Raw genomic sequence first — 25,964 nt, forward strand, 5'->3', positions numbered from 1 at the left:
ACAGTGTCCGATAGCAGGAGGGAAGACCTGGGGAGAGGGGATGGGGGGTGTCAGAGAGTCACCTGAGATTGTGGTCAGGGCTGCCATTGGTAATGAGGGGCAGCAGCTAGATTCAAGGAGAAAAGAAAGTCCCTAGCTGCTGAGGCCAGCAAGGGAGGTGATACCCAATTTGCATAAAAAGACCGAAGGACCTGTTCTGTAGAGTCTTGACAAAACACTGTCAGTTCTCTGAGTAAGCGCAGGGGAGGTAGGCCAGGACCTTGGCAAGGAAGGAGGTAAGACTGCCAAAACACACTTCAAGGAGGCTGAGAAGTCTGCCTCCCTAGGAAAGATCAGCCCTTATACTTTGTAACCCCTTCTTCTCCTGCTTCTTTTTTCCCTTGAGGCCTAGATAGGTTGAAATGTCCTTGATAACACAGCAGACTTGTGATGTGAATGGAATTAGAACTTAGTCTGGTCTCCTAATATCCAATATGGTATTCTTTCCCTTACATATTCTTTTCAAATCTAAAATATTTTTATCGAACTAGATAATTATGACAAAGGCCTTAGAAGAGATTCTAGAGATGCAGTAGGGAAGAATTCAAAAGAGAAAGGCAGACTCTGTTTTTTCACACATTTTTATTATTTCCGAGGTCTTATTTTCTTCTATCACTTTCTTTTTCCTATACTCTCCATTTGCCTGCCACTTTGGAATTAAAAATATTGTTAAGTGCGATCACCTCCTAAGTTCCTGGTTCCATGTTTGGGTCCTATCAGCTGCCAAGGCACTTATGCTTCGTCAGAGGGAAGGCTCTGGAAGAGCCTCAGATGGAATGGAATAAAGCATGACACACTTGTCCTCCTGCCCATCCCTTATTCCTCTTTATTTCTGGATTATAAGTACCTTCCTTGGGCTTATCTGATAGTATTCCAGAAGAAGTTATCAGCACTCAGAACTAGTCTGTCAATGGGCTGTTGTCCAGCTAAAGCTCCCTGGAGTCCAGAGGAAGATTGCTATTTTAGCTCCATTTGTAATTAAAACCCTTTGTCCAGACCAGAGTACAACTTTTCCATTTGGTTGAATGATATTAGAGAAAAAGCTATCCAAGCATTCCAAGAAATAACCTGTATTTTCAGTTATGTCCAGCAGTAAATTGTTTCCCTGAAAAGGAAGTACGAAAACTTACCCAGTTTGCTTTCCCTTTGAGACATAACCCTGTGCTACAATCTTGGTGGTAATAGCAAATGCATCTTTTCTACTCTATACCTTTGATAAGACTTTTGCCTTTAAAACACTATCCTTCTTTTATTTCCACAGTCCCTACTCTTTTCTCTAGAAGGCTAGCAATAGAGACTTAGAGGTGAGTTCTCTACACTTACCTTCCTTTGAAAATGGGATTCACTTTTCACTGTAGAACTTCCTGATATTTTGGATCGGGTAACCAGGACAGTCTTCCTTTTGACCACAAAGGCAAGTCTAGTGTGAGACTTGTTTCCTACCCACCCCTAGGATGTATGTCTGCATATAAGCTGATCAGGCTCAGGTGTTTCTGGCTCATCTATCGCTCCTCTTAAGAGTGATTCAGCTGCAACCAGGATTATTTGTCTCCTTACTCAAGATGAATTTGAATTCCTCTAGATTATGTGATTTAAAAAGCAAAGTTAAAGTTTCCTGTTAAGATAGTAATCCATCACCACTGAAGAATGTAAAGTAGGACTTGATTCTGTGCTCTGCAGCTTCTCTCATTAATAAGGACTACTTTCTTTACCAAGATGTTTCTTATTATAAGGCATCATTAGTGGTGTTTTCAACCTAATCCCGTCTGTTTGATTTCTTATCTTCTCTGAGTCCACACAGCATTTTGTTTATACCTTTAATATGGAGGGCATTTACACATTTCATATGGCTATTGATTTATATGCTTATCTTCTTCCTATCTAACTTTAAATATGTCAGGTACAAGAGCTTGCCTAATTCTATATCTCTATCACTTGTTTTACAGTATTTAATGACTATTAGGTACTTAATTACTCAGATCTTGGATGGTATAGATTGCAAGTAAGATCTACCAACTAGGAACTAGGTCAGACAATTTCTAATCTAAACATTCAAAATATTGATAATCTTTACCTAATTCCTATTGTTTGTCTCTTGGACATTATTTGAGCTTTGTCATGCCTGCATGCAGAGCAGTGAATGAAAGAAATGCTTTCTTAAGTGGAAATAAGCGACCTCAGTTGTGGGTCGAACCCCGAGAAGAAGAACTGAACCATGATAATGTTTTCAGTACCATATGTGGACCATGGACTTGATATGTTGGTTCAGCCCAATTGGTGGTGTTTTATTTAAAACCTACAGAAAAGTTGAAAGAATAGTACATTGAATGTCATGTACCCTACACATCACACACACACACACACACACACACACACACACACTCACACTCACTCACACTCACTCACTCACACACCCCACCCATTTTTTGCAATTTGAAAGTAAGCTACAGACATAATTCTGCATGAAGGTGCTTTTAATTTTCTACAACTTTGACATTTGCCTTTGCATACTTGTGAACTTCTGAGGATGATTCATGATTTGACTCTTACCTGTGTTTTTTTGGGGGGGCATGGCAGGGGAGGGCACTGGAAGAGCCATAGTTAAGAGATGATTTTTGGGATACTGGCATTAAAATGTTCTGTTATTGAGGGGCATGTTATATCAAGATGGGATTTTAATATAATCGCTTCTAATAATGAAGTATCATTTCTTGAATTAAAAATCCCCTCCCCTCAGTTTCTTTAAATGATTCAAATAACTTTAGACTATATTTCCAAGAGCAGACATTAAAAGGAGAAGAAAGAGAGCTAAATTCTCTTCCCCTTGAGTATGTGCTGGACTCACTGACTCACTTCTGTCAGGGATATAAAAAGAATAAAGTAGTAACTTTGCAATAGAGAAACCTGGAAGATACCATTTTAACGAAGTGATCAAGATTAATATCACCAGTAGTAAGTCATGCTGATACATGTACTCCCTAGTAAGATGCAACAAGTAGAGCATATTATTTCCTCTGTAGTGTTTTTCCCCAAAACTATGACTTCAGTCTAATCATGAGACAAATTCATAGTGAGAAGCACTCCACAACACACTTGACCAGTGTTGATACCTTTTAAAAGTGTCATGCAAGACAGGGCAAGGCTGAGGAACTGTCACAAATTGGAGAAGTCTAAGGATCCTCATTTGTTCTGACTTCCATGAAATTTGCGAGTGACATTTATTCATTTATTGACCTATCTATTTGTTCAGCAAATATTTGTAATATTAATTAAGCAGTTACAGTGTGCCAGACACCATGTTATATTCTAGGAGTAGAATGATGAGTAAGATAGACAGTTTTCAAGGAACTTAACCTACAGTCAATTACACTAGACTGACCACGTGTTTGCAAGTTAGATGTGAAGACTTCATTTTGCTACAGATTGGTCGTTAATAGGGAAAAATTAAATCTACCTGAAGACAGTCCTCCCTTCTCTGAATCTACTGAAAACTAAAATAGGTGATGTTTGAAACCCTTTAGCACAGTGCCTGGCACTTGGGTAAGAGCTTAATAAATGGAAGATGCTAGTTTTTAGAAAATAATCACAATATGGCTTTACAGACTGTTAGTACATATATCTGCAGCAGCTCCTAGCACAGTGCCTTGCCTTTAGAAGGTGCTCTGAATATTTGCTGACTAAGAAAAGCTATCAGTGAAGCTGTTCATCCTAAGATGTCTTAGGAAGTGTATATCCATAATTAGGACTTTTCAGGACCTCAGCGTTTTTCTCAGCTTTGTGCAGTGGGTATAGAGGGTAGATTGGTACATGGTCAGAAAGGAACTCAGTAGTACAAGACTGATGTCATTGTCTCACATCCAATAGAATTACCTCTTCATCTGTGTCCACATGAGCAATTCTGAAGTAAAGATCACATTGTGTATTGGCAGAGAAGCCAGGGTTACCTTTCAGTTATGATTTTAAAGTTCTGATAGAGAATCACAAGCTAATTTAAGAAATTCTAGGTTATATTCTTTATTGTTCTACCTAAGAGAGGTCGTAGACACAGAGGAAGAAGCACAGATTATGGGGTTCGACAGCCTTGTCCAGCTCCACTGACTTTGGTGCAGATGTAGACTTTCTGAATTTCAATTTTCTGTAACAAGAGGATAATTACATATTTCTCATAGAGTTATGAGTTTGAACCAAAGTAGCATGTACAGTACTCAGTAAGTTGGTCCATTCCCTTCTTCCTCTTCCAAGTGGGTACTGCTTCGGGTAAATGATACTTGCACACAGTAAACCAGGGTTCCTCATCCGCAGCACTATTGACATTTTGAGCTGTTTAGTTCTTTGTTGTGGAGGCTGTCCTGTACATTGTAGGATGTTAAGTAATATCCCTAGTCTCTACCCATTAGATCCCCAGTTGTGACAACCAAAAATATCTCCATACATTGCTAGATATCCCCTGGGGAGTGAAATCACCCTCAGTTGAGAACCACTGCACTAAACAAACGAGGGCATCCCTTCAAATAGGTGATGAACCTCACTGGTAATAGCAACTCAATTCTAAATAGGTGCATTCCTCAGGTGGTTCGGGCAACAGCACCCCACACAGGTAGCCTTCGTGTAAGCCTATCTCTAAGAATTTGACTGTAGTTAGAATTAATTCTCGTGCCATAGATTTAATTAGAAAGTATTTCTAGAGAGAATTCATATAACAAAAACTCAAAAGAAAGCCTACACTTCTTTGTTTAAATTGGCATAAGGGAAGATAAGTATACCATTCATTTAGCAGAAGGCAAGATACATTTTCTGTATAGTAATTAGAACTGGTTCCCAAAATTGTAATTCATTTTTCTCTATTCAGATATTCTACTTCTGCATTTGAATCATAAATAAATTTTAAATAGTAATGATTATAATAACTATTCTTTTAATTTATCTGTGTCAGAAGATAGTGATCAGGGTAATAATAAAAATGGTGTGAACATGTTAGAACAGCAGGCGTTGCTTCTCACTGCTCTCACAACCAAGAGTTGAGGTGCTGCTTCCCAGTTTCCTGTGAGTCTCTCAGGTGGGGCTCACGTGGCTTGTGTTGCTTCACATTCCTTCACCTTGCCTGGAATGTAGTATTTTATGCATGAATGCCCTGTTATTGCTAATTTTATAAGACTTGTGAATTATATTAACCTTTTTATTTCTGAAATAATTGTCTATTTAAACCCCTATTATGAACCAGGCACTGTACTAGGTATTTACAAACTGTTGTTCTTTTTTTTTTTCCATTGGATTCTCACCCAAACCCTGCAAGTTAGATATTTTTATTCACAACTTATATATGGCCATGATGAGGCTCAGAGACCTTGTCCACAGTTAACTGATAGGTAAGTAGTCAGATCAGGTTTTTATCTCAGGCCTGCTTGTCTCCACAACTATGTTCTCTTACACTGTAATTCCCTGGTACTTCACTGAAACTGAAATGGTTTCCTAAATATTATATATAACCGATAGGCAGTGCTCTCCTGTATATGGCCATCACTCCTGCTTCATTCAGTCATTCAGTAAATATTTACAGAAAGCCTACAATGTATGGTATGCCGTATAGACCACACTATATCCTAGTTCTAAGAGAGAATACGATTTTTAAAGTGATTTTGATAGAACTTGATGGCAGCTTTCATGGTTCTTGTCCTCATTTTCAGACCAGGAAAATTTAGAGATTGTATAAATGTTATGAGTTATATATGATTAGTGATCTTAAATTTGGCACTGTAGTTTTCTTCACAGGGAAATTTGTTTCCATCAGTGCTGCTTTTCATAAGTTATCAGTATCTCCAGTCATCCTTTAATACAAATAAAGAAATATTTGTAAAATGACCAAGCATTTTTGGCATGAGAAGGCTGATTAAATACTGTTTCCAGGAGGAAATACCCATTCAACCCAGAGACCTTAACACCATATAATAGATAGCCACTATAGTAGTTCCTAAATCTCACTTTGTGACATCTGGGATTATTTCCAATAAAAGGTTATCTTAAATTTTCCCATAAGAAAATACTTTTGGAAGTGAAATACAACCAGTGGTTACAGAGGGATATACTTCCAGAAATACTACAAATTGGGATGGACTGAAGCAAGGACTAGGGACTTGGTGTGTAGCCTTTTACAGCTTAGCATAGTACACATTTAGGGGCTGGGTTCTTTGTTAATATTTCGGATTCCTTTTTGTCTCATTCTTAGTCTGACTATCCCAAATTTGTCCTTTTTTCCCTATCACAAAATGCATAACAGGAAGGACCAATTTATGATGAGTGATTAACTGGAAAGATGTTTTTCAAAGAGATTTCTTCACTCATTTCCTCTTATACTGAATCATGATTACTCAGGAAGGCTGAAACCTGAGAAGGGAAGACCAGTTGGGAGGAAACTTTCCAACAAAATGAGGTGTTTATCTACTGACCCACTCACTTCAAAGCAGTTTATAACAAACCAGTGCAAATGTTGAAGATTTTCAACATTTGCACTTGACTTGAAATGAGAAAATTAGCTGATTCTAATTCTGAGCTTCCTTTAAAGCAGCAGAATTCTTTTTTTTTCCCTTACAAAGAGAATCTTCATTAAACTCCAAAACTTAAAAACAGTTAAAAGCAGAGTTGTTTAAACACTAAAAGCAGAGTTGTTTAAACACTACTAATTTAGAACATTAATATTTCTTATTGACTATTGTATTTTAAACCAGGTTGAGGTTGTAATGTGTGATTAGCTAAAGGCAATATTTATGGAAGTTTGATTCTTCCAAATTTGTGATTTCTGAATTTTCTTCATCCTATAGTTTTACTTTTTCCTGTGTTTGATCATTTCTACACACTGTAGAAAAGAGACAGCTCATTATAGCAAAAGAAGTTCTCCAGTTGCAATTGTCCTCACACTGGGTTACGTAAGCATACCCCAGGGTATGCCTGAAGTTTGCAGTGTAGACGGCTTCAAGGGAACCCATTTCTGAGTCCATGTATTCTGGTTTCGAGGAACACAATTTCTGGATTCTTTGTCCTCATATTGATTTGCCTAATAATATATCTGAATTCACAATAACACTTATTTCTCCCACTTTACAAAAGAAAGGAATCTCAAATCTTTCTATGATGAATTGTTCCAAGACACCAATCTAAAGGGATTGGTCAAGGGTCCTTAAACCCATAGGCTTCCAGTCTTTTTCTGCCTCATGGATTTTCTTGTTAAGGATGAAGCTTGGTTTTAGGAACTGTGATAGATATTCTATATTCAGATATATGGTAGATTTGGAGATGTGAGGAGTAGTCGTGACAACTTTCCATTTAGGACCTTCCCTTTTTTATCCCTTAATTTTAAAAAGATTCATCCTTTTAAAGGGAGAGCCCTGTGAAAGCAAAGCAAAGCAAAGAGAGTAGTGGTAAGAAATTGTGAACACAGTGAGTATGTGTTATGAGCCAGAACCAATAGATTTTTGACTCTCACAAAGCACTGAGAGGTTAAGCAGCCTTGCTCAAAGTCACAGAGCCAGTCAGTGGGTCAGCTGAGATTTAAACTCAGGCAGTCTAGATCCACGGTCAGTATTCTTAACTCATATGATGTGCTGCCTTTTTTAATTATATCTTAAAAGATTTATTAAAATTACAACCAGTCCTACTTTTTTCTACCTTCTGCTAACAAATATAGTATATATGCTAACTGCTGGACTCATTTTTTTGTTTTGTTTTTAAAGTGATGTATATATGTTTTTCATTAAATACAGAGTAAAAGCTGATCATTTCTTTTCTTTCCTCATTAAACTTTGTTTTAATGGGTCTCATAATTCTAAATAGATTTTTGGTTAAGTTGTTTCCATTAAAAAGTACTGATTTTAAAAATCAATAACTTAAAACCGCCACAGACACAGAAAATAAATGGTCCCCAAAACATTCTTTCCTTTTTAAAAACATTTTTATATTTTTATTTTTTTTCAATTATAGTTGACATACAGTATTATGGTAATTTCAGGTGTACAACACAGCGATTAGACATTTATATAACTTATGACGTCGTCACCCCTATAAATTCAGTACCCATCTGGCACCATACATAGTTATTATGATACTTCTGACTATATTCCCCATGTACCTCTCTACATTTCCATAACTATTTTGTAACTACTAATTTGTACCTCTTAATCCCCTCCCCCTTCACCCATCTTCCCACCCCACAATCTGACCACCATGAGAATGCTCTCTGTATCTATGAGCTTGTTTCTGTTATTTGTCTATCCTGTTCTCTAGGTTTCACATCTAACATTTGGCTTTCTTTCTCTGACTCCACTCAGCACAATATTCTCTAGGTCCATCCATGTCGTTGCAGGTGGAAATATTTTATTCTTTTTTTGTGGCTAATATTCTATTGTATATATGTACCACCTCTTCTTCACCCATTCATCCATTGATGGACACCCAGGATGCCTCCATATCTTGGCTACTGTAAATAATGCTGCAGTGAACATACGAATTCACATGTCCCTTCAAAGTAGTGTGTTGGTTTCTTCAGATAAATACCCGTAAGTGAGATAACTGGATCCTTCTTTGTCTCTTGTTACAGCCTTTGTTTTAAAGTTTATTTTGTCTTATTGCTACCCCAGCTTTTTGTTCGTTTGTTTTTCATTTTCATGAAACATTTTTTTTTTCATCCCTTTATTTCAGTGTGTGTCTTTCTGAAGTGAGTCTCTTGCAGGCAGCATATGTAAGAGTCTCGTTTTCTTATCCTTTCAGCCACCCTATCTTTTGAATGGAACATTTAATCCATTTACATTTAAAGTAATTGTGTGCTAGATATGTAGTTATTGCCATTTTATTATTTAAAATTTTTATCTTTTTTTTTTTCTTCTTAAAAAGTTCCTCTAACATTTTCTGTAATACTGGTTTAGTGATGACGAACTCCATCATTTTAGCTTTTTCTTGTCTGGGAAGATCTTTATCTATCCTTTGATTCTAAATGATAGCTTTGCTGGGTAGAGTAATCTTGGTTGTAGGTCCTTGCTTTTTCATCACTTTGAATATTTCCTGCCAATCCCTTCTGGTCTGCAAAGTTTATGTTGAGAAATCAGCTGACAGTCTAATGGAAGCTCCCTTGTAGGTAACTAACTGCTTTCCTCTTGCTGCTTTTAATATTCTCTCTGTCTTCACCCTTTTGCATTTTAATTATGATGTGTCTTGGCGTGGACCTCTTTGGGTTTATTGTGTTTGGGACTGTCTTCCTGGACTTATGTCTTTTTCCTTTGCCAGGTGAAGGGAATTTTCAGTCATTACTTCTTTAAATTGGTTTTTAATTCTTTGCTCTGTCGTCTCCTCCTGGTACCCTTATGATGTGAATGTTGTCCCAGGGGCTCCCTAAACTATCCTCATTTTTTGGATTCTTCTTTCTTTTTACTGTTCTGCTTGGGTATTTTCTGATACCTTATCTTCTAAATTGCTGATTCAGTCCTCTGTTTCATCTAATCTATCATTGATTCCCTCTAATGCATTCTTCATTTTAGTTACTGTAGTCTTCATTTCTGACTGGTTCTTTTTTATGTTTTCTATCTTTATTTTTATGTTTCTGATCTTTTTGTTGAAGTTCACTGAGATCATTTAGCATCCTTATAACCAATGTTTTGAACTCTGCATCTGGTAGATTGCTTGTCTCCATTTTGTTTAGTTCTTTTTCTAGAATTTTGTTCTGTTCTTTTATTTGGGACATGTTTCCTTGTCTTCTCATTTTGGCTACCTACTTGTGTTTGTTACTGTGTATTAGGTAGGGCTGCGGTCTTAGTAGAATGACCTTATGTAGTAGGTGTGCTGTGGGTCCCAGTGGCACAGTCTTCCCTGGTCACCTGAGCCAGGTTCTCCAGGTGTGTCTCTTGTATGGGTTGTATGTATCCTCCTGTTACAGTTGAGCATTGGTTGCTGTTTGTTCGTCAGTGGGAGGGATTAACCCTCAAGCTGATTTGTTGTGATGACTGGCTGTTACCAGTAGAGGAGCCGTTGTGCAGGAGCTGCCCCTACAGAGCAGGATTCACTTTAGCAGGGCTCTGGTGCCTCCCTTGTCTGCCCTTTGGGTATGTCATCCTCAGATGTGACCCCGTGTAGTGCTCCGGCTCAAACCGAAGCCAGCCCCGCGGCATACAGGCCGGGCCTCCTGGGAGGGGCCTTGCCATAGTCCAAGTTCAGCTGTAGCCTGTACCCTGCCGGGGGCCACCTGGCATGAGCCACTAAGCAATACACAGATGGCTGCCACCCACGCTGGGCTTGGAAGTGCCTCAAGAGGCCAAGCCACAAACTGAGGCCGCTGCCGCTAGTGCCAGACTTGGGGCTGCTCAGCAAGAGGTACAGGGCATGCTGAACCCAGATGCTGCTTGTTTAGGTATTGTGAACCTTTGAAAGCTTTTAGGAAAGTTTGCAGCATCAGCCAAGACAGGCCATTTGTATGAAAAATTCACTGGAAGTGGCTTGGGTGGGACCCCACATTGGGAGGGGTCTCAGGGAATCACCGGGGTGGGGTGAACGATGTTAGCTACATTGATGGAGACTCAGATATGGCAGCTGCATGGGTCTGTAAGCCAGGCAGGTGAGGGCTTAACAAAGGAACAATGACCTCTGCCAACACTTCTGTCTCATAGAAAGCTGCCGCTCCAGCCTTCGCCCTGAAGCTTTACAACTCAGTTCCTCCCCATATGTTCCTGGAGCCTTTCGAGCTGCTACCCCAGTGCTGGAGCTTAGAGTGAGTGAGTCCATTAGTGAGTAAGTCCGCACACAGGCCCTTTAACAGGAAAGTCTGCGAATCTTTCAGTCGTCTGTCTCACTCTGCCACATTCTCCACTGGGTTTCACGGCCAGAAGTTGTGAGGACTTCTCTTCCCAGCACTGGAATCCCGAGCTGGGGAGCGCCGTGTAGGGCCAGGACACTTCGCTCTTCTGGGGGAACTTCCACAGCCAAGATATTTCTCCCAGTTCTCAACTGCCACACATGGGTGTGGGACCAGATGCTTCGCATCTCCTCTTTTCTTACCAGTCTCGAGGTGGCCTCTTCTGTGTGTCCCCAGCTGTAGGACTTCTGTTCAGCTAGACTTCAGGCAACTCCCAATGATGGCTATTCTGTAGTTTAGTTGTAATTCTGATGTGAGAGGAGATAAGCACAGCGTTTACCTACTTTGCCATCTTGACCAGAAGCTTCTCCTTTCTTTTTGAAGGTTTAACAATGCATTGTTTTTATCTACCACTTTTTTACTATTAAATGGCCAATTGAAACAAACAGTTCTGAGATCATTCTTCCAGCAGTGATTAAGATTGGGGTGGCAGGTAAAAAGTTGATTGTTTCTAACTAAATTAATGGAGTTATTTCAGAGTTTTTATATTTGATTTCATTTCTTTTTTAAATTAGTACTAGCTAAACATCGTATTTCTTTCTATACATGTATGTAATATATATTCAATAAAGGAACATATCTCACTTTATAAATAACTTCCACTTTGGGCTACACATTAAATGCATTATGTTATAACAAAGTGTTGAGTAATAGCATGTTGATCTTCTATTTGGAACCTTTAAAAATCGATTCATTAAGCATATTAGAGTTTATTCATTTGAATTTAAAAATAGAGTAAGATTTCCCGCCCAAAATAAATCTGCTTTGGCTGGTTTGCCAATTAAGCATTTGTGGATTTGTTCAAGAAATTGAATGAGCTAAATCTGCAGATAATTTTCATAATTGAGGAAGTTGAGTTGACAGCTGTGATACATTATTAAAAATAGATTTTGATAATCAAAGAATATATGATTTTGACATATAACTTGTAAGGAGCTCAAAGATTCAGAGGAGGACATTATATAATTCCCAGAACTTTTTATGTGAAAAGGGTAAAAGCAACCCCCAAAATAGAAAATAAATCTAGAATTAATACTGAACCCTAACTCTTCTAGTAGTAAGTCATATTTATTCATAGATGCAGGAAATAATTATGAGGGGAAAGAATAGCTCTGCTCATCTCATTAAGATATGCTTTTCAAGTAAATAATTAAATAGTAAAAGACAAAATTTAACATTCATTGGGAGGAGGGGAAAAATAAATAAAATGTTTAAAAAATTATGTATATATAGTATGAAAAAATAAGCTGGCATTTAAAAAAATAAAAAATAAATAAAACTGAAAAAATTTAACATTCACAATTTACATATTGATCATTTGTGTATTAATAATCATTATAATGATAACTCAATCCTGAAGAAAAAGAATGTCAATTTTTAGAGCCTTATGAATTCAGAAAGTAAAACAAATTTTAATTGCAGTGGAGTATGGTAGGGTATTCAGTTAAAAACATTAGTATAAAAAAATATACTAGGATAAAACTTTGGGGGAAATGTAATGGAAACAGTTCAAGGAGGGAAATGAAGAATGTAAATATTCCAACTGTTAAAAACATACTTAATTTTTTTAATGGTTTTGACCCCGTTTAAATTTAGAATATGCTAAAATACTTACCCTTTGTAAATATTTAAGCTTACAGTAAAATTTTTAGATATTAACCTTAAAAATATGTGGGAAATGGTTGTATTTATGTGCATATTTTCTGGGGAGTGGGGTCTGTAGCTTTCCAAAAAACAATTAAGTACAGTTATAGGCAAGGTTCCCAGACTCTGGAGACACAATATTAGTTCTAGTCTCAACTTGTTTGTTGTACATTTCCTGTGCCCACATGTAGATGTATGGAAGGTACAAAAGTATATCTGCTTTTAAAACTCTCAGTGGAATTATAAATTTTGGGGGTAGAACTCTCAATTCAGAAACATCTTTCCTATATGTCTCTATAGAATAATTAGATTCATCCTCTGATTATTTCATATTTGCAAGTTGATGGTACTTTCTATTTTAGTTTGAAGGAAGGAAATACTGTGAACATGATTTTCAGATGCTCTTTGCTCCTTGCTGTCATCAGTGTGGTAAGTTTTACTGCTGAATGCAAAATAAGTAAGTTTCAAAATTACATAAGTTATTTAATACTACTAAAGTGTCAGTGGTAAAAAATGGTTTTGGGTGCTCCGTGTAAATAGCATTTAAGTACTTTACCAGTCCTCTTTCCTGTTACTACTATATAACAAACTGGAAAGAGTATCAAAACATGGAAAGAATTGATGTTTAAGGACATCTGCTATAAAAGTATTTCAGGACTAACCAGGACTTCTATTAGATGATCTTCCGTAATGTCCATTTCCCCTGTTGATGCAGACTTTACCTCCTTTCTTTTGGGTTTGCCAGGAAAGAGACAGGGAAAACACCAGTGAGGTGCTTAAGGAGCTTAAGGACTGCTTGTGTGTTACAAAAGTGCTGGACTTGATTCTAAGCCATTTCACTGATTGCTAACAGCTCTACTAGAAAGTGTCCAGAAATTAGAGAAACTGGGTACCATGTTGGAAAGATTTAATGAAAGAAGAAATTAAGCGTGGGTTACAAGAAAATGTGCTGTAGATACCAGTTTTCTGTCAGTGATGACCAGAAATTACCAAAAGGCATTCAAGAGAGCCCACTACAATGAAAAAGGAAAGCCAGAATCAGAGATATGATACAACAGCCCAGAAATACAGCTACAGAATCAAAACAAGGATTCAGATGAAATAGAAAACATTGTTCTAATGTAGAGCATATTGCCGTAGACACACACATAAAAAGTCCCTATTTGTGTAGAAAGATTTAAACGTATTTTTTTCCTCATGTTTTTTTCCTTTACTGCTTTTAACAATAAGATACCACGTTGGACATATTTTGTGTGTTACTTTTCCACAGGCGAATTCATCATTGGCCGAGTTATCAAAGCCATGAATAACAGCTGGCATCCTGAGTGCTTCCGCTGTGACCTCTGCCAGGAAGTGTTGGCAGATATCGGGTTTGTCAAGAATGCTGGGAGGTAGGAGTGTTTTTATCCTTGTCAGATTTGAGTGGATAAAGTGGCTACTACGCGGTCATGCATGTTTTCTGATGGAACTGTTAGGTGGTGCATTAATTAGGTCACTGTATTTAACGTATAGGGACTCAAGACTGCAGTGTATTGACTTGTCTGGTACCTGTTAGGAAAGGGCCCTAGAATTTTTGCGTAGTAGTGCTTGGCTGCCACATGTGTTCCTGGGCCAACAAAAATGGTACTTAAAATGGAGTTTCTGAAAGATCAGATTATTTGGATTGGAATAAATAACTTTTCATGTAAAAAGTAGTGGCTTGATTCAGCTCTATTAGTCAGAAGTGATTTCTAAAGAAATGATTTCTTTAATTTCTTTTTAGAAACATGGGAAACATTTTGTTTTAATTATTAGGAAGAACTTTAGATTTTAAATTTAAGTTTCTAAAAAAGTTTTGGCTCTTTTTAGACATCTGTGTCGCCCCTGTCATAATCGTGAGAAAGCCAGGGGCCTTGGAAAATACATCTGCCAGAAATGCCACGCCATCATTGATGAGCAGCCTCTAATATTCAAGAACGACCCTTACCATCCAGACCATTTCAACTGTGCCAACTGCGGGTATTGCAATTTCTTTCTTTTTTATTGCACAAATAGTGGAAATAAAATGAAAGATCACATTTATGTATATTTCTGTTACTCTGGCAAACCAAATTGTTTTTCTTCAACTTGTAATTTGGCAAATTTTAAACCTATAGAAAAGTCAAGAGAGAAATATAAAGAATTATACCTATAAACCCTTCATTGAGTTTCACCAGTTAACATTTTGCCACATTTGATTGTGAGCAGTGAACTTTGTGTTTGTGTATATGTGCACATGTACATGTACACATACCTTGAAATATTCAGACCATATTAAAATATCCCCAATTATCCCTAAAACTGTTTTTCCAATACAGGATCCAAAAAAAGCTTTTAAAAGTCTTCTGTTTATACATATATAACTTTTACAGTTGTGGTAATTAGGAGATTATCTCAAAATATCTTAAATTACATCTAAAGAGAATCTTTTTTTCTTCAAAAACTCATGAGAAATTGTTAGGCTACAATTTTCTGAATTTGCTATCTAGTATATAAATTTAAAGGAAAAAAGATATTTTACTGTAATCAATATCAATTTACATGCTACGTCATAGTAGAGGAAGAAATAAGGTGGACTAAATGTTAAGAAAACAGATTTGTGCTTTAAGTACAGCCACCTCATCTTTTTTGTGATGATCAGTTTGTGACTTATCTGGTTTTCTTGCCTATCCTCCCTCTTGTGGAATGTTTCTCATTTTTCATTAGCACTTTTAAAGAATTATTTTAACACATGAAATTCAAACAATCCATTCGGCTAATTGGAGCTATCTGGCATGTTTTTTGACACAGGAGACTGAAAATAATAGAGTACTTAAGCATTTGGAGATGGAAAATTCTGAGTATTTCATTTGTTTATTTCCTATTAACCAATAACTATTCTTAAAAGTTTATGACGGTTTAAATAATTATTAGTAAATGGACCTAGTCTCCAAACTCCTGTTTTTTGGGAAGAAGATAATATCACTGAGTCTGTCCTTAGTATTGTGATTATTTTCTTCTAGTTTTTTAAGGAAGACAAATGGACTATAATGTAATAATAGACAAGGAAATGATAAATATGACCATTGTGACTGTATGTATCTGACTTATTGGTACATTTGATCATTATTATATGATATTGATGTTTTGATAGGAATCCGAAACCTATTAAAACCTATTAATTTAGGTTACTTTGATCACCAAAAAAAAAGTTATAGGCATTATTATAGTGGTATCTTCAAAAACCTTCTAAAAAGTGTTAGCCACATTGTTGCTTGTCTTTTTCTCTCTTGGTAGTATCATTCAGTTGGGTATCTTTTTCATGAATAGGAAGGAGCTGACTGCTGATGCTCGGGAGCTGAAAGGAGAACTGTACTGCTTGCCGTGCCATGATAAAATGGGGGTCCCCATCTGTGGTGCCTGTCGACGGCCCATTGAAGGGCGTGTGGTAAATGCCATGGGCAAGCAGTGGCATGTGGAGGTGAGTTCTGAATGGTATAGTTAGTAACCAGTATTTTTGAATTTCCTTGATTCAGATGTGGTAGCATGATTAGGAGATTCTAAAGATTAAATAGAGACATTTTTAAAGACAATTAACTTTGTATAAAATTAAGAATATAGAATATACACTACTTATGTGATCTCTTGGTAATGATATAGGATATGCTCTTTTGTTCTTAAATCTTCTTGAGGCAAGAAGTGTCACGGTCACGTCTAGCAGCAGGCCTAGCTTATAGATGCTGCTAGTATGATCCCCTTTTCTCATTCCGTGATGTTTGAATAGGCCGTGTCTTAATGTCACCGTTCAAAGATACCTGAATTAAAACCGGAAGTACTACAGTATTAGCTATGACCAAATGAAATAACTACCTCAAACTTTCATGTATCTTCTTTGAAGATAGTTTAACTTTGGAGTTTTACTTCATTAAATAAGTAAAATATGGCAATTCAGAAATGACCTGTAGCGATCTCTTTCAGCATTTTGTTTGTGCCAAGTGTGAAAAACCATTTCTTGGACATCGCCATTATGAAAGGAAGGGCCTGGCATATTGTGAAACCCACTATAACCAGGTATTGATTGTACTTATTGGATACTAGATACACTTTTATGAATTTAAGCTTATCAATATCTTAGCTACAAAGAAATCTTTTGGAAAATGTACATTGGATTATAGATATTTCTTTTAACTTTTTATTTGTGAAATAATTTTAGACTCACAGAAAGGTTGTAAAATAAAAAATATAAACACCTATCTACCTTTTGTTCAGGTTCATCATTTGCTTTAATTGCGTGTGCTTGCTCTCTATAAAAACACATATAAATGCATATATCTCTCTAAACAAATGTATACATATATACAAATACACACATTTTCTGAAGCATTTGATGCATCACTAAGTTCACTTCAATGTATATTTTCTAAGAATATAGAACTCTCTTACATAACAGTAGTTATCAGTATTGATACACCACTTTATTTATTCCAGTTTTGTTACTTGATCCAGTAATGTCCTTATTAGCATTTTTTTTCCACTCTAGTACTGGACCTAGTCTAGGATTGTCATGATTCTTAGCGTCCTTAAATCTGGAACATTTCCAGAGTGTTTTTGTTTTTGATAGTGATGAAAGTAAATTATTTTCATCATGAAAAGTAAAAATTAGTCAATTAATTTGTACTTATTTTCTCTAGAAATGGTAAAATATGGATTTAGGTAGCCAGCTGTTTGTTTTTAAGTGGTAGAAGTGAAATTACATTAATTATTTGGTGTCCTAAAACTTAGTTCTGACACATCTTGAATTTTAACCACTTTTTTTTTTATTTTCAGCTCTTCGGTGATGTTTGTTTCCACTGCAACCGTGTTATAGAAGGTGATGGTAAGTGAGGGATTTTATATGGCACCATTTTGACACAAAAACACTTGAGTAATGTGAAAATTGAAAAAGGCTGATGGTTGTTATTGTTCGGAATATGACAATTATCAGTTACTTTTTCTCTTTCTTTGGCATATTTCTTAAGTAATCTATAGCAGTGAGATGATAATAGCCTAAGAGTTGGATTTATTCATTTGTGATAATACTTTAGGCCAGTTACACTAGGAAATGTAAGATGCCAACCCTGAGACCTGTTTCTCTTTCCCTAGAATCATATAACTTGGAAGCTGTAGAGCACTGTTAATTAGGAACAATTTAATCTGCTATGGTAGTGAGGAAGTCACTACCAGTCACTTTAACCTTGCAGATGCTATAACCTGGCAGTTACCTGTAGACATTTCTAGGACTTAACACCCTTGTATTTTGGTAATTAGGCATGGCTGATTGACTAGAGCAGAAAGGAAACAGCTGTGTTTGTTAATAGTTGCTAGCACAATTGTGCCAGAAACTTCCTGTCAAAGTTTTAAACATTCCTGTTTTCAGTATGCTTCATGGTTCTCGGCAGCGAACCTAACTCGGGAAATATTTTCTGAAACAATGCTCATATGCATTTTGCGAAAGGATCTGTTCAAGGAAGCAGTCTTTAGTGCTGCTGAAAATAAAATTTCCTCTTACGTGGGACAGTTAGTTGCTAGGTGACAGAAACTGTCAAAGGAAACTCTCGGCTTTGGAAGAAAGACTCCTATAGGCGAATATGTTAAAGTCTGGATTTTTTTTCTTTAATTACTTCTGTATTCCATATTTCTTTGTTGGACCATTGGCAGTAGGGATAGAAAAGTAGTGAAAAGTATGCTGGTAGGCAAGCACTGTGTCAAAAAAGCTCATCTGAGTGACATAATGCATGTTACTTTTATACTGCATCATCCATAGGTGTGAGAGGACATATTTTTATTGTAAATTAAAGTTGAAAAGGTCAATAATAATCTTCTCTAAGACAAAGCCTACTGTCATGGAAGACATAAATTAAGTATTTGGTTTGTATATTTTTAATAATGTGAAAAAATAATCAAATTGATTCAATAAACATTAATGACACTGAGGTTTTTAGCTGTGTGATTCTTTTGCAGCAAAACCTCTTGAGAACCTCTTCCAAGAGTCTTGGAAATAACCTTAATTCTGTTTTGGAGTTGAAAATTTAAGCTCACCCACTTCCCATACCAGTGTACGTGACCAAATATCTTTCCTCTCTCTAGTGGTTTCTGCTCTTAATAAGGCCTGGTGCGTGAACTGTTTTGCCTGTTCTACCTGCAACACTAAGTTAACACTCAAGTAAGTCTACAGTTGGGTCCAGTGTGAGAACCTTAAGACTGAAAACTTTAGGGTAACATTTTTAAAAACAGAGTTTTTAAAAAGAGAATTATTTCGTTCCTTTTTTCTTTCTACTCAGGCCTTCCGAAAGTAAAAGTTCTTCCTTTAATTGTTCCTTCCCTGTTCTTCTATTCTTTCTTTGTCCTGCTCAAAGGGACAAGTTTGTTGAAATTGATCTAAAACCAGTCTGCAAACACTGTTATGAGAAAATGCCAGAAGAATTTAAGAGGCGACTTGCCAAACGGGAGAGAGAAGCAAAGGATAAAGACAAGCAGAAAAAGAAAAAACCAGTCTGTTTGTAAACTTTTCTGTCCCTTCTGTCATCATTTTCACTTCCTTCTTTGGTTAGTCCCTTAGAATATTGTTCTGTTTTTGTTGTGTTTTTGTCTTTTACTTTTAAAATTTCTTTTTGGCATGTATTTGTAGCCACCAAAGATTGAAGTACAATCATTCGTCTTGTGTAGAGTTGGTCCTTTTACATAAATATTAAAATTACAGAGCTTAATAAGATTCACACTTAATAGCATCTTGTACTTCATTTATTACCCTTAATCCGTAGATTCTTTCATCTCTTTTTTTAAATCACAATATGGAATAGATTTCTTTTTAAGAGATTCAAAGGGAAGAATTTCAATCCCTTAATACTGGGAAAAGTTTTAACGTATTTTTGTATGGTAATTACAGCTTTTAAAATCCTGGTTTTTGGGTTCGTTGCCTAAAATAATGTATGATAAATTCTGAGTGTCTCATCTTCTAAGCTCTGTATTAAATCCTTTCAGCATGTTTCAGATCTAAGCAAACACCATCTAATGTATATAATAAGATATCTACTATCTTTGGTGTATGTATATCTGCATTCTTTCATACAATGCCCATATGCTACTGTTAATGAATTCATTTTCTTGATGTTTCCAAACTCCCACTATATTCCTGATTTTTACGAGAAATATTTCAATCTTTGAAATTCTGTTGATTACTAACATGATTGTCCTATTTTTCCTTCATGGTTACCGCTGTGTTCTGAGATTTAAATTTTTAAAATTTTTTTCAGTTTTCATGTTTCCTTCTAAAAAGAGAAATTAAACTTTAAATGTAAAATTAAATCAATGGAAAGTTTGCTTAGCAGTATTTCTGAAAACAGTAAAACTTTATTTCCTTCATTTAAAACAGGGCAATTTTAATACCTTTTGTTCGAAGGTGGGTTTGGGAGAAATTTTTAATTCAGTAGTACTATTTAAATCAAACTGCCAATTGAAATGTAACGTTATTTGAATTACTATCAGCATTAGAATCTCTGAGAAACAGCTAGAAAATAATTCCCATGTGGTGCTTTAAAATAAAAGATTTTTCATTTTAAATACATGGTTAGGAATTAACTTTGTTATTAATGTTCTTTAAAATTGTATCACAAGATTTAATCATTTGTCATAAATGCTAATGTACCACCAGACTAGCTCCACAAATGCTTCTTAAATGTAATTTTACAGAAAATGAACAAGTTATAAAGTTGTATATTTGCTCAGTTCACAATTAAAGACCCTAGATTTCAACAGTAATAAGCTATTTTAATTACCGATTAGAAATGCATTACAGGTAGGCCATCTGAAAACTTGTCCTCTCCCGAACTGTTTTACAACTAAATTGATAATGTGTATTGCTGTAGCTTTTAAAAAGAATTAGTTCTCCATACGGCTATCATTCACAAAATGTAACCAGAGGCATTTTGGTTCATTTGTGATTAAAAACTTTTCTATACCTCCCTTACCAACCTTTCTGTCAGACAGCCAACCAGAATAACCCATTATGATTTAAGATATTTTTAAGACAACTTTTTTTAAGGTGATTTTGTTATTGTTGGTGGCGGTAGTGATAGGCACACCATTTTATGCCAGGAAAGACAAAACCTCATTAACTACCTAATTTAAAATACTAAGTAAGATTATTTTGCCTTCAATTAGGGGATCATTCGAATTACAGAAATATAATTCTTTGCTTTAAATAACTTCTTTAAAGTGTTGTCATGGTACTTTAAAATGTGACTGACTTTAGTTACCTATATTATATTTATATTAGGTATCCTGTATACTTAGCACTGACTAAAATGTAATACACATTCTGTATTACACAGGTAGATGTATAGCATCAATTTATAAGGATAATTTTTTCAAATATTGTGACTTTTTTACATTTACCACGATGACCAGAATTGAGATTAGAATTATAGTTTTTTTGCTAACACATCACCATGTAGTATCTTCATTTACTTCGGTAAAATTATTTCATATTATTTACATGTCTATGTTAAATATATTTCCACTAATTTTTTTTTTATTATCTCTAGGAATAAATTTGTGGAGTTTGACATGAAACCTGTCTGTAAGAAGTGTTATGAGAAATTTCCACTGGAGCTGAAGAAAAGACTTAAGAAACTAGCTGAGACCTTAGGAAGGAAATAATTTCCTTTATTATTTTCTTCTTTGCAAAGATCAGAGATTACCAACATTATTGATGTGATCTACCCTTATTTAAACCTATTTCTCAAAATAGTTGAGAGTGAAGAAAACCTACATGGTTTTCTTCTCATTAAAAAAGAAAAAAAATTTGTGTAATCATATTTAAAACAGATAAAATCAAGATTTGCCTTTGTCAGTAATCATCAATTTGTTTAAGTATAGACTATACTTAATAGCAAAAATCACATGGCTAAATGTTAATTAAGGTCCAAAAATTTACATACAACTTTTTAAAAATGAAAGTAATGAGTCAGCTTTTATATGACACAGCTAAAAAATATAAACTTTATTTTACTTTGTACTCAAAAGAAAATTAAATCCAACTGCTGTTAGGGACATTGTAGAGAAGAAAACTAACCAAGAAAAACAAATCTTATGGAATCTTAGTATGTTAATCAGACTGGTAGCTACAAAATGAATATACACATTACTAAGACAAGAAACAAGTATATTCAGAACTACTTGATTTTAGAGGTTTTTTGTTGTGAAATGCAATAATTATGCTGTTTTATATTTTGCTCTCCTTGTGAACTTCTTCTTTCATACAATTACTTAACATAGTTACAGCCAGCTTATAGTATTTTTTTTTAATTTTGTGCAAAAAAAATTTATTCTATGTATTTGACAATACAGCATACTTTACAATATTGGAAAATGGAGTATTTTTTAATGTATTACAGCAATTATGTTTCTAAACATAAGGTCAAAAATGTAGTCTTAGAATAGGACATGAAATTAAATTTTATGTAGCTTGGATGTATCATTTAAAAAAAGTGAATGTATACGTATTGGTCATATTACCTTTATTATAACCATATTAATATCTATGCTTTATACATAACCTTGCCTTGTCTTAGAAAAACACATACCTTAATCAGGAATTCAAGCAGCTTCATATAATACCAACTAAAAAGAAGTACACTGGTTGAGATTTATAAACTCAAATTTATTTGCCACAGCTACGATTATTTAAAAAAAATTTTTTTCTCCCTTTTTGGGAAACAGTAAAATTAATTTCTGCCATCTTAGTATAAGAGAATGATGTTGATATGTTTCAAGGTTTTCACTTCAAATTTCATAATTAATTGAATTTATTTGCTATAAGTAAGAAGTATAAATGATACTTTTAAATTGGAAAAGGGATGTTTAAGTGTCAATTTTAGGTCAAAAAGTCATGAATTATTCTACTTTATCTTATTCTGAAGTTTCTGGACCATTCTTTCTCGATAAACTTGGATGCAAAGCAAACTTTGTGAACATTATTTAAATGTTGCTGTGTTATTTAAAAGAAAGTTGCCAAGATGGACTTCTAAAGGGAAAATGATTGTTTTCTCCAGAATTTTCTAAAATATTGTTTTGGCATTAAAAATATCTCAGGATGCTACTACTCTGCCATTAAAATATTTGTATGCATGTATTAAAAAGTATGCATGTACTTTATGAGATAAATTCTATTTCGGTTTTCAGATAACTTTATTTTTTAGTGTTCTTTTAGAGTTCAAAGAATTACAGAAGATTGAAATTAATCAATATATATAGTTAAGACTGCATGAGTTCTGAAGTTTCAAACAGTCTTTGCATTTGACAGTAAGAATCGAAATCCCTTCCATGTGCCTTTGTCAGCTAATTTATGACCAGCAGTGAAAACTTTAAAAGTATATAGGGTCTGGATGTTAAATTCTTAAATACCCTACACCAGAAATATGGAGCAGAAAAGTAACTATTTACCTATATCTTAATCACTTTGAAGATGCATGGACAGAACTCAGCTGCTTTGTTTACATATCTTACATAGATAGGTCTCTCCTATTGCCAGAGGTCCCACTGCTATCTTTGCTCACTCTTCTCTTAATATATGAATTAATATTTCTGAAAGTTCAACTTTTTAAGCCTCTAACACTTTAGGGTATTTTATGTAGATACAGTGCTTTCTTCCTCAATAGGGCTATCATTGGAACCCTTATATGTGGGAAAAGAGGAAGCAGTTGAAAAGTTCTAAGTGGAACAGAAGACAAACTTGGTTTAGTTCATACTATTTTTCATGGAGCTTTCTCTAGCTGTGGAAAAACTCAGGCTAGTAAGTATCTATTTAAAGTCTTGCAACGCAATTTTAAATAATTCATAGTTCTTACCATATTTCTAAATGCTCTTTTTCTTACCAAGCCTAATATAATTGGGAAAAAATGTCTGGATACAAATAAAACATTCTTTAGATCATGTTCAAAGCCTTATTAACATTGCACCTGAAATGACAGGCCACTCTGCCTCACTTATTTGCCAAAATGCCATTTCTAAGTTAAGGAAAATTTGAGGTAGGCTTACAGCATTCTTATTGTATTTACTTTTAGATTGTAAGCTCAATGGCAGGGGCACTATACTGATAATTATGTTTTTATATAGCAACCATTGCAGTATACTCTTGGTACTTAATAAAAATTCAATATCCTACTGTGCATTGTTTAATTTGAATGGCTTTAAAACATATTACAATGAGAAGACAGGACTAATGTTTAAGAAAGCCCTTTTGAAAGCCACCTAGGTGGCCATCGATGGATAAGTGAATGGATAAAGAAAGCATGATGGGTAGGTAGGTAGGTAGGTGTGTATGTGTGTGTGTGTGTTGTGTGTGTGTGTGTGTATTATATCTACAATGGAATGTTATTCATCCATAAAAAGAAGGAAATCTTTCCATTTATGACAACATGGATGGATCTCAGGGGCACTATGCTAAGTAAAATAAGTCAGAGAGAAAGACAAATACCATATGATCTCACTTATATGTGGAATCTAAAAAAAAAACAAAAACGGCAGCTTATAGATATAGAGAACACATGCTGGTTGCCAGAAGTGGAGGGTACAGAGTGGGTGAAATGGGTGAAAGGGGTCAAAAAATACATACTTCCAATTATAAATCAATCATGGATATGTAATGCACAGCATGGTGACTTTAGTTAATAATACTATATTGTGTATTTGAATGTTGCTAAGATTGACCTTAAACGTTCTCATCACAAGCAAAACAATTTTGTAACTGTGTGGTGACGGATGTTAACTAGATTTATCGTGGTGCCTGTTTTACAATATATACAAGTATAGAATCATGTCGTACATGTGAAAATATAATATCTCAGTTTTTAAAAAAGTTCTAAGGGGGAAAAGGCATTTTAAACTTATGTGTAGTTTTCTTAGAAATACAATTTAAGTAGTACTGTATCTAAATCCATGTGAAAATACTAAATTAAACATTCCCTATATATAGTTCACAACGCATTTCATAAATAATGTCTTTTTTAATCCTTACAACTATATAAGTTAAAATTCTTTCCACTTCTTTGCAGAGGATTTGCATAGCGAGGTTAAATGGTCCTTTGAGGTTGCATGACTTAAAAGTGGCATATCCAGAATCTGAACCCAAGTAGTTCCCATGTTTCCAAATTTATAAATAAATGTTTCTGTTATGTGGCATGTATGTGCAAGATGTATTTATGTGTTTGTGTGAAAAAATTCAAGTATTATTGGATATGTAATAGAGAAATTCATGTAAATGAATAAAAGAAAATGATTTGGTTACTATGCATAAGCTAAATCCTAAAACCATATAAAATGGAGGTGGAGTCTTCCCACTGTCATAAATTCTGATAGTTTTCAATTCTTAACAAAGGAGACATATATCTTAATAATTTGTTCAGCAAGCCTTGAGGCACTGTGTGTGATGTGTTGAGATTATGCTCACGACCAGCACTCTCAGGAGGCATTCCTCTTCCAGTGCTTCATCCTTCCTGGCTGTTATTCTTAAATGTAGAAATTCTGGGGACTCTGATTTGAGTCTTGCACTCCTTTTCCTCCCCTGTGCAGGTGCAGAGCTTTGATTTCCTCCTGCCCAAGTAGGAGAGGGGTAATTACAAAACGTGAAAAAGTATTGTGATGGAGTGATCGTAGAGTTTTGTGGGATCACAACAGCTGCACCCCCAGCAGAAAGGGAGAAAAGCCTTCGTAGGAGAGCTGGATCTTCAAAAAACAGAAGTTAGCCAAGTGGGGGAAAAGGCCAGAAGATGGGGGGCCCTGGCCCTCTTCCATTTCCTATTTTCTCCATTTCCCATAGTGGCATCTCCATCTATGCAGGTTTCCAAGCTAAACATTAAGTTGACTCCTACTATACTCTCCTTATAACCTCCATCTGTCCCTATATCTGAGTACTCTAAAATTCATCACTTCAGCTATAGAAAGGTCCCAGACACCTTTCTTGTCCTGACTTGTAGCCCCTGCCCACCCCCATGCTATCCTCTGCTCTGACTTCCAAGCAACCTTGTTCATTATCCTTGGCTTGGCTTACTGAAACGGGGGATAAAGTCCCAACTCTTTCCTAGGGTATCAAAGACTTTCATAGACAGGTCCCAACCTATTGTTAAATCTTTTGCCATGCCACAGAGAACTATCTTTCCCAAATCTTGACTGGCCCTCCTATAATAAAAGTACCCTTCTCACTTTTGAGACCCAGCTCAAATTTCACTCCATTTTTAACCTTTCCTGACTTCTCTAAGCAAATGAGTTATCCTTCTTTGCTCCCCTAGTTCTTTGTTCATAACTGTTTCAGCGGTTATTAAGTGCACTGTACTATGTATTGGTTCATATTCCCACCAAA

At 35.4% G+C, this 25,964-nt stretch overlaps 1 protein-coding gene across 19 annotated transcripts in view; it reads left to right on the forward strand.

Moving 5' to 3' along the window:
* The window catches only part of LIMS1 (LIM zinc finger domain containing 1), a 142,242-nt gene extending 118,469 nt beyond the window's left edge, over window positions 1–23,773 (forward strand). For 18 of the 19 annotated variants that reach the window (XM_039852610.1, XM_039852608.1, XM_039852621.1 and 15 more), the window contains 8 exons: window positions 12,934–13,000; window positions 13,842–13,962; window positions 14,420–14,569; window positions 15,899–16,049; window positions 16,547–16,639; window positions 17,396–17,444; window positions 18,695–18,770; window positions 21,151–23,773. In XM_039852610.1, the coding sequence (XP_039708544.1) occupies window positions 12,934–13,000; window positions 13,842–13,962; window positions 14,420–14,569; window positions 15,899–16,049; window positions 16,547–16,639; window positions 17,396–17,444; window positions 18,695–18,770; window positions 21,151–21,265 (822 nt within the window). In that variant the 3' untranslated portion in view covers window positions 21,266–23,773. Of the gene's footprint in view, window positions 1–12,933; window positions 13,001–13,841; window positions 13,963–14,419; window positions 14,570–15,898; window positions 16,050–16,546; window positions 16,640–17,395; window positions 17,445–18,694; window positions 18,771–18,963; window positions 19,127–21,150 lie in introns of those variants that run through there. The other variant, XM_039852623.1, reaches the window with a different exon arrangement.
* Window positions 23,774–25,964: the final 2,191 nt, after the last annotated feature.

The sequence above is a fragment of the Pteropus medius genome, unplaced genomic scaffold, assembly GCF_902729225.1.
Source record: "Pteropus medius unplaced genomic scaffold, Ma_sr-lr_union100, whole genome shotgun sequence".
Lineage (NCBI taxonomy): Eukaryota > Metazoa > Chordata > Mammalia > Chiroptera > Pteropodidae > Pteropus > Pteropus medius.